Raw genomic sequence first — 9,417 nt, 5'->3', positions numbered from 1 at the left:
CAGGGATTGAACCCAGGTCTCCTGCATTGCAGGCAGATTCTTTACCATCTGAGCCACCAGGGAAGTCAATTCTTGGTGGAGGAATTATGATCCCACATGTGGCATGGCCAAAAGATTTTTTTATTTTTAATTATAATGAGATATCTCTTTTTTTTTTAAAAACCAGGAGGCAGATAGAGGGAGAGGGACGCGGCAGGTATTATCTGCTGTCTTCACAGGGTGTGAAGACCCTTTGGGATGGATGGTCCAGAGATTCCTTTGAGAGATGGAGAAACATAGGCTGAGCAAGAGTAGGAGGATTATACCGAGTCCATAGGAAGTCCGGACTTGGCCTGGATCTCTGGACTCCCAGGCCTGGACTCTTCCTCAGCGTCCTGCCGAACTCTCCCCTCTGGAAGGAAGCTGGCCTTACATAGAGCCTTCCTGGTCTGCTTTTGCCAGAGCCCTTGAGACAGGCTGAGGACTGGTTGCCATAGAGATGGTGGGCCGGGCAGTTCCAAGGTTGGCAGATGGGGGTGGGGGATGGGGCAAGACACCAATATGCTAAACGCCCACCAACAGTTGGTCAGGACTTCCTCCGGGAGACCTGGGCAAGACACACGGCAGCAGGCTCCAGGGGCCACCCCAGGTCTGCTCAAGCTTCTCTCAACCACCCCCTACACTGAGCAGGTGAGAGGGGGCCCCGTGGGGGGACCGCCAACCGCCCAGAGGCAGGCTGGCTCTCTGGGGTGGGAGATCAAGGTTGAGGGAGGCCACAAGATTGGAGCCGAGGCCCAGAAGAGAGTCAGGGAGGTCCGAGACGGGCAGGGATGTGGGGTGAAGTGGAGGATGGTGCCCCGTTATGACTCCCAGGCTTCTGATGGGGCAGTTTTGGCAAATTGGGAGGATTTGGGTTTCAGGAAAAATGATGAACTTTTCCCTCCTTGGCTTTGCAAGGCCAGGGCCCTGTGGGGCACTGAGAAGACCTGTCCAGGGCCCAGAGGCAGCCCAGGGCAAAGGGGGCAAATCTGGGCTCTAGGACAGTCCACACGTTAGGTCCTGGCTCTGCTTCCCGGCTGTGTGACTTTAGTCAAAGGACTTCACCTCGCTGAGCCTCAGTGTTCTCATCTGCATGATGTGGGTGAGAGTAAGCAAGGACCTCATAGGATCCTTGTGTGTGTGTGTGTGTGTGTGTGTGTGTGTGTGTGTGTGTGTGAGTTCAATAGCTCAGTCAAGTCTGACTCTCTGAGGCCCCATGGAGCATAGCCTGCCAGGCTCCTCTGTCCATGGAATTTTCCAGGCAATCATACTGGAGCAGGTTGCCATTTCCTTCTCCAGGGCATCCTCCCGACCCAGGGATTGAACTCACACTTCTTGCGTTTCCTGCATTGGCAGGTAGATTCTTGATGACTAGAGCCCCCTGGGAAGCCCCATAGGGTCCTTGGGAAGGAAGGTTAAGTGAGTTAGTGCAAGAAAGTCCTGGGCATGCAGCAGGTGCTCGGTGAATAGCACCATTGCTTTTTAAGATTTATTTACTTATTTTTGGCTGCTCTGGGTCTTTGTTGCTGCAGGTTGACTTTCTCTAGTTACAGTGAGTGGGGGCTGCTCTTCCTTGTGGCGCTCGGGCTTCTTATTGCAGTGGCTTCTCTTGTTGCGCAGCACAGGCTCCAGGTGTTCAAGCATCAGTAGTTGCGCCGTGCGGGCTCAGTAGTTGCGGCTCACGGCTCTAGAGCGCAGGCTTCTTAGTTGTGGTCCACAGGTACAGTGGCTCTGCAGCATGTGGAATGTTCCCAGATCAGGGATCAGACCCGGGTTCCCTGCACTGGCAAGCGGGTTCTTAACCACTAGACTGCCACTGTTGCTATTTTAATAATAATTCAGGTCGTGGTCTGTCAGTTTCAGGGGTAACAAGGGCCCAGAGGGCCAGGCGGGGTGCACAGTACTGTCCGCTGGGTGAGTGGCTCAGAGCTAGGCCTCCTCTCCTACCTTCGCCCAGAGGAGTGTTGGAAGCGGTGATGGTGTTATCCATGCCCAGAAGCAGAGGTCTCAGAGCGCGGGGCAGACACCAAAGAAGAACCGGAGGCTCAGAGGCCGGAACAAGAAAGGGCAAAGCTCTGCGGAAGCTGAGGAGTAAGTAGCTGTGGAGGGACGGGGGGGATGCAGGGGGCCAGGCCCCGCTGGGGGCCGGCGTCCGGGCCCTGACCCCTGCCCCCTGCCCTCTCCCTCCTCAGTCTCGTCCCCTCTCCTCCTCGGAAACCCTCCTTCCCCTTCCAGTGGGCCTGGGAGAGCTTCACCGCAGATGGCCGGGCCTTGCATCAGCTGAGCTCCGTCTCGGCCCCTGGCCCCCAGACCCTGCCTTTGCCCCCAGCGGTCCATCACCACAGGTCCCGGCGCAGGTCCACGCCCGCCCTCCTGGAGGCCCACGGCTTCTGCTGGAAGGCAGAGGGGCCGAACCTGGAGAGGAGACAGCAGCTCAGGGCCTGCAGCTGCACCGCCATCCCTCAGGGCAGGGGGACGAGCCAGGAGCTGGAGCTGCCCAGGGAGGGAGGCCTGCAGTCGCCCAGGAAGTCCTCGGGGTCCGGGTCGGAGCCCGAGGAGTCTGAGTCGGAAGGTCCGGGAGCCGAGGAGGCCGAGAGGGGTCTGATTCCGGGAGAACTGCCCCAGCTCCCCAGGAAGGGGTTGATCTTGGAGGAGAAGCAGTTTTCAGAGGCCACAGAGGAGGCCGAGGACAGGGAACACCAGGCCCCCCGGAGAAGGAGGACCAGTTCTCGAAGAAAGGGGCGGAATTCTGGTGAGGAGGCCTGGGACGAGAGTGAAGTGCAGTGCTTGGAGAGCGTTTCCAGCTCCACCAGCCTCCGAGGACCACAGAGGAGGAAGCCAAGGGCCAAGGAGCTGGAGGGGCCGTGGGACCTGGAGAAGCTGCAGAGGCAGCTGCAGCAGGAGTTGGACTGTGGTGAGTCCTGGGGTTCAAAGCCCAGGTTCCCCACAAAGTCACACAGTGTGGAGAGGGGCCAGAGCCAGTGACCCGGGCCAGGCGTTCAGACACGGCCGCGCTGGGCTTCAGATGCGGGGAGGGATTGCCCAAGGCGACCGGAGGATCAATAGCCCCTGACTTGTCCCTCTGCGAACAGGCCCTGGGAAACAGCCCTGGAAGTCTTTGCGGGCTGCTGTTCAGGCCTCCAACTGGAGCAGGAAGGCCCACCCCTTGGGAGATGATGAGACTTTTCTGTTTGCAAACTTCCCTAACCGCACCTTCCACAAACGACAGGAGGCCACCAGGTGAGGTGGAGAAGAAGGAGGGTGGGAGCGAAACACAGGGACTAGAGAAGGAGCTAGATCTCCAAGAGACACTCGTCCATTCATCGTCTCATTCATCCCTTCATTTATCCATTCACTAGTCTTTCTGATCATCCAGTCATCCGTCCCTCCATCCATCCATTCATCCATCCATCCCCTTGGCCAACTGTTTATTGACACAAGCCACTTTTCGCTCACTTCTACCCATTCATTAGTCTATTAGCTAAGTGATTAATGCAGCATACACTGGGTACCTGCTCACGGGTACTCAGGATATAAAGGTAAAAAGACTTGGTTTCATCCCTAAGAAGCTCAAAGTCAGCTGGAAAAGGAGACAGATGGGGAAAACAGGGACAATGGCAGAAGAGTTAGATCATTACTATCCCTGGGGCTTGAACAAGAGACAGTGGGAGCAGGAGGGAAGAATGGGGTGGGGGCTGCTGGCAATATCTAGGAAAAGGCTTGAACCAGGTGGTCATGTGAGTGAAGAGAGAAGGATTTATCTGAAAGGATACTTGGAGGTTGGCTTAGTGGGTCTTGGTGACCAGTTAGAAGTGTGGGGTGAGATCCATTCAGCATTCTGATGGCACCCTTTGAGTCTCCCCTGTCATCTCTGCTCGAGATCCTCCTATGCTCCCCAGTGCCCCAAGGACAAAGCCCAGATCCCTTGGGAAGGTGCTGGGCTTTCTGTCTATCCCTTTGCACAAAGTGAAGGCTCCTCCAGGGAAGTTGCCAGATCTTTTTGATAACAGCCTCCATCTGGTGCCCTAAAAGGGTCCGCACAGAGTTGGTGTTCAATAAACCTGTTCTGAGTGTATGCTTGCATTTACCCCTCTGTTTGTCTACCTGTCTATCTTTCTATCTGACCGCGATTCATGTCCTTACTGGAAGGACTGATGTTGAATCTGAAACTCCAATATTCTGGCTACTTGATGCAAAGAACCAATTCATTGGAAAGGACCCTCATGCTAGGAAAGACTGAAGGCAAAAGGAGAAGTGGGCAGCAGAAGATGAGATGGTTAGATGGTAGTGTCACTTCTCAATGGACAGGAATTTGCGAAAAATCCGAAGATAGTGACGGACAGAAGAGCCTGGTGTGCTGCAGTCCAAGGGGTCACAAACAGTCAGATAAAACTCAGGGAAAGAATGACAACAATTATGCATGAACTCACCCATATTGAGTTTCCGTCTATATTAGCAACTGTTCTATGTGCTGGGGATACACTGGTGGTGAAGAGGACAGACAAGGAATCCTGCTCTCATGAGGCTTACATTCTACTTGGAAAGAAGGATAATCGATAAAGAAATAAATAAAATATAGAGTTAGAGATGGAAAATCTCTGGGAGGTAGATGGGGTGCTGAGGTCTCACTTTCTCTGACCTTTGACCAAAGACCTGATTGGCAAGAAGAACTGATCATCAGACCTGGGGGAAGGATGTTTCAGGTGGACTAGGTTCTGTCTATTCAACCATCCACACCATTCATCCGTTACACCCACAGATCCTGTCACCATTTCTTTCTCTTTCCCATTCATTCATCTGTCTGTCCCTCAAACCAACAGGCATTACTCTAGCTCCTACTAGATATGAGGGTGAGAGAAAGAAAGATCTGGGCCCTTCTGTCAAGGAAAGCTGCTTTGCAAGGGGAAGGTGAGGTCACGGGTGTGTGTGCCGAGCTCCACAAGGCTGAAGACAGTCAGAGTTGGGGCACACCACTGGCTGGAGTAGGCAGAAGGCTTCCAGGAAGAGCTGAGAAAGCCTGAGCTGGGCCCAAGGGCTGAGCTCCCAGAAGCAGCCTCCATCCAATTCGACTTCCACGACAAATCCCATTCCCTAGGCCCCTGGCTCTCTGGACTGTGAAAATCTCTCCTTCTAGGTCCCCGTAGGCCCCTACCTACCCCTGGGCCTCCATGAGGCTTCTGTTCCCTGCAAACTTCTCCCACCCCTCCGCTTTTCCCCTCCTCTCTACCCAAGAAATCTGCTGCGGGCCTGGGAGCGGCAGCAGCGGGAGGAGCAGCAGCAGGCCGAGGTGCGGCGGGCCCGGGAGCAGCGAGTACAGCATCAGGTGGCGCGCTGCCTGGCAGCCTATGTGCCCAGAGGGAGCCGGGGGCCGGGGGCTGCCCAGCGCAAGCTGGAGGAGCTGAGGTAGGAAGCCCAGGGCTGTGGGGTCCTGGAGGGGAGAGCACAGGGAGGTGGTGCTAAGTGTCAGACAGAACGACCAAGGAGACCTCACCCTCACCCCACCTACGTGGGCTGAGCCCCCAGGACCATCCTCCCTGCCAGGTAGGCAGGTTGGGCCACTTTACAGATGAAGACACTGAGGCCCAGGAGGAAAAGGGGCTGGGACAAGGTCACCCTGTTATTTAGTTATTTTTTGGCTTCACCTTGTGGTATGTGGGATCTTAGTTCCCTGGCCAGGGATTGAACACAGGTCCCTGCAGTGGAAGTGTGGAGCCCTAACCACTGGACAGCTAGGGAATTCCCAAGGTCACCTGGTTAATAACAGCCATCCCAACAGCTGTCAAAGGCTCAAGTTTGAATTATTCTACATGCATCATCACACTTTCAAATCTTGTTTTCTGATTTCAGATGCCAGGTGCGCATACTATAAAAATTCTTGTATTACAGAGATAGTTTGTGGAGAATGTGAACAGTGCCTATGGTCTGATTCCTGGAGACAGCCGTTGTTCGTGGTTAGGGGCAGAGTCATCCGTTTCATTTTCTTCCTATGTTTTGCTCATAAAAAAGCAAATTAAGATTTAAAAGCAAATCTTTTTTAGATTCTTAAGAATATGTATTATCACCACTCCCATAATTTTACAGATGAATGAAGCTCCAAGAGCTTAAATAATTTGTCAAAAGTCACAGGTGAGCAGCAGTGCTGGGATTCCAACCCAGGCAGCCATTCGGCCACCATGAAGGGCTCAAATGCCCAGTCTCCAGATACAGCATACCAGGATCTTCCCTGCAAAGCCCAAGCTGGTGAACCAGATAACTCAAAGAAATATGGTCACTGATGCCACTGACACTGAGCACCTCTAGGGTGCAGCTGGCACCAAGGCAGCCCTTCCATCTGGGGAGAAGCACTAAGTCAAGGGGAGTGGGGTACTGCTGAGAGACCAGGGGGCTCCTGCCCTGAGACGGGGCCACTGAGGACCCAGTGGGGCTCCGATCACCTACTCTTTGAGGCTCAGCCATATCACCCCCAACTTTGCCAATGAGGGATCCTTGATCAGTGAACCAGGAGATGCCTTCTCCCTGCGGGACTTCAAGTTCACTTTTTTTTTTCTCACAAGGTAGGAAGCAGAAGGCTCCGACTCCAGTGGCAGGTGTCAGTGAGAGGAGTCTTCCAAACACAATCCCTTCATTTTCTACTTGGGAGCAGATATTTCCCATGGGGGGTGTCTCGGTGTCTTGGCCTTAGCTCTGGGCTGCATGCAAGATTCTGCTCTTCCTAGGAGGGAGGCCACAAAAGGCACTGCCCTGTGGCGGGGAGGCTCCGAACCTTCCTTTTATTCTGAGATAATAGACAGGGCGAAAACCCACTGACACGACTTCCTTTCTCACTTAGAGCCCCCAGACATGGGCTTCCTCTCAATTCTAACAGAAATAGCCCCAAGAACCACACAGGAAAAACACACGTGACATCATGGGCAAGAGAGAGATATAGCTCAGCCTTCCCCAACCCCTGCTCCTTGAAACTGCTGTAAAATCCCCCCTTAAATGATGAAGACTTTTCTTCACAGTGACTTCTGTTCCCGGTCATGGTTTTCAAGTCCCTCTTTTTCTTGAATGGAGGAAGTTTCTTTACCTGGCGCATAGCCAAGGGTCCTGGCCCAGCAAGCCAGTGTGCTTTCCCATGGGGCCCTGCACATTTGCTGAAGGTTCCCACTAGAGGCTCAGAGTCTTGTGTGCCTCTCCCCTCCTGTCCTGTCTCTGAGTACTGCCGCCACAACCCTCAGCCTCTCTCGTGTGCTCGGCAGAAGGATGCCTGGTCCCACGTGTGATGTGGTCAGAGGACCCTTCTCGCGGCCAGGACTTGCAGCTCGTAGAGCAACAGATTTCTGACAAGCACACCAACTGGGTTTTTGTAAGTGGATCATGCTTCTCCAGTGGAATCTGGATCTTTCTGGGATGTGTTCTTTCCCTTGCAGTTTGTTGTTGTTTTTCAGTCACTAAGTTGTGTCTGACTCTTTGCAACCTCATGGACTGCAGCACGCCAGGCTCCTTTGTCCTTCACTATCTTCCAGAGTTTGCTCAAACTCATATCCATTGAGAGGGTGATGCCATCCAACCATCTCATCCTCTGTTGTTCCCTCCTCCTCCTGCCCTCAATCTTCCCCAACATCAGAGTCTTTTCCAGTTCGCATCAGGTGGCCAAAGTATTGGAGCTTCAGCTTCAGCATCAGTCCTTCCAGTGAATATTCAGGGTTCACTTCCTTTCGGATTGACTGGTTTGATCTTCTTGCTGTCCAAGGGACTCTCAAGAGTCTTCCCCAGCACCACAGTTCAAAAGCATCAATTCTTCATTTGCAATACACTCCTTTAGTTCCACTGTCCCATTTTCTAAACTACTGGCTTACAAGAAGCACAGAGAATGCTGGCAAGCTTGTCCCATACTGGCTATAGTACAGAGAAGAAAACTGAACCCAGGGTCCAGAGCGTGATCTTGCCCAAAGCCACAGCCAACAGTCACAGCTTCTCCCCACAGGCAGAGAGGGTGCAGGGGTGGACACGGGGAAGGCAGGGCTGTGCACGCAGACGTCCAGTCGCTCAGAAGCCAGTGCTGGCCCCTCTTCCTCGAGGATGGCTGGGAGGATAGGTGAGCCTGGCATTGTCTGCAGACCCAGGCTCCGTGCCCAATCCCTCACTTCCCAACTGTGCAACCTCAAGTCCCTCGACCCTCCTGAGCCTCAGGCATGTCATGGACAAAATGGTGGCAGATGATTCTCACTCCATTCACGTCAGGGGGAATCCCAGCTGAAGACAGAAATGAAATGACTTTGTAAAGCTAAGGGCTGGAGGACAAACAGGAAGTCCTTAGTGAGGGCTCATGAGTGGGGATGGCGCCAGTCGATGGTCAGCTGCCCAGAGGCCTGTCTCCCCTCAGGCGCCAGGAGCAACAGCGCTTTGTTGAGTACCAGGCAGAGCTGCAAGGCATCCAGCACCGGGTGCAGGCCCGGCCCTACCTGTTCCAGCAGGCCATGCAGGTGAGGCTGGCACCTGGGTAAGCGTGTGGGCTCCCGGGAGAGCAGAGCTTCTCACCGGCCGAGAGGGTAGGGAGATGAGGCGGGAGGGGCCCCCTCAGTTTGGACCCTTGGAAAGCCCTGGGACCCCCTGGAATCAGAGTCTCACTGTGTCCTCGGGGCAGCCCAGGTGAGAGAGGGGATCCCTCTGCTTTCTCCTCAGGCCAACGCCCGGCTCAAAGTGACCCGGCGCTTCTCCCAGGTGCTGTCCGCGCTGGGACTGGATGAGGAGCAGCTGCTGGCCGAGGCGGGCAAAGGGGACACGGAGGGCGCCCCCAGGAGGCACAGGTGAGGCCCAGCTGTGGGGAGATAGGGCACGGCCACCAGCACCCTGCCCCGCGGGGTCTCACTCAGCTGCCGCCTGCCCCGGGGAAAGGCTAAGGGGCCTCCCCCACAGCCACATGGGTCCACCCTGAATTTAGACTTCCATCCTGCCCTGTCCACTCCCTGGCCGGGAGGACTCAGTCTAGCTTTCGCAGTCAGCAGGGCCGTCCCTGGGCCCTGTCCTCCATGTCACCTGAGGAAGGCAGGGCCAAGGTTATTTCCCCACAGAACGCTTACACTTCAGAACAACTTGGTGCAGAGCAGAGGTTATCAGGCTTGGGGGGCGGGGGTAGTCTCCCACTCAGGGTCTCAGAGTGTAGGAGCCACATTTGAAACCACTGACATTGGTGATGAAGGCCTTGCCCCTCCTACAGCCCAGGTCTCCTTGGTTATCGGGGTGGGGAGTTGCAGAGCCCAGTGGTCTCTATTTGTGTCTTCATCTTTAAGGGGCCACAGGTCAGTGGGGGCGAGAATGGAGCCCTCTTCTCAGAGCCCCCCAAAGATGGAACACACTGGCAGCCAGGCTGACCAGCACTTCGCCCCAAATCCAGACCAAGAGTTGAGTCCCTGA

The 9,417-nt window shown here is 54.8% G+C and overlaps 1 protein-coding gene across 3 annotated transcripts; it reads left to right on the top strand.

The window, feature by feature from the left end:
- The first annotated feature begins 522 nt into the window (after positions 1-522).
- TSGA10IP (testis specific 10 interacting protein) lies at positions 523-9,417 on the top strand. Of its 3 annotated transcripts, none has more exons than XM_068978830.1 (8): positions 523-669; positions 1,976-2,109; positions 2,211-2,932; positions 3,111-3,258; positions 5,251-5,421; positions 8,387-8,486; positions 8,686-8,810; positions 9,294-9,417. In XM_068978830.1, exons 1-8 carry the CDS (start codon positions 523-525, stop codon positions 9,415-9,417), a joined length of 1,671 nt encoding a protein of 556 aa, XP_068834931.1. The 3 variants fall into 3 exon arrangements, with proteins under 3 accessions (XP_068834931.1, XP_068834930.1, XP_068834932.1); XM_068978829.1 differs by having other exon boundaries at positions 8,602-8,810; XM_068978831.1 differs by lacking the exons at positions 1,976-2,109; positions 2,211-2,932 and having other exon boundaries at positions 3,155-3,258; positions 8,602-8,810.

This window comes from Capricornis sumatraensis, chromosome 8 (assembly GCF_032405125.1).
Source record: "Capricornis sumatraensis isolate serow.1 chromosome 8, serow.2, whole genome shotgun sequence".
In the NCBI taxonomy this organism is placed as follows: domain Eukaryota; kingdom Metazoa; phylum Chordata; class Mammalia; order Artiodactyla; family Bovidae; genus Capricornis; species Capricornis sumatraensis.
Note: the sequence above shows the minus strand (reverse complement) of the source record. Positions and strands in the feature narration are given on the sequence as shown.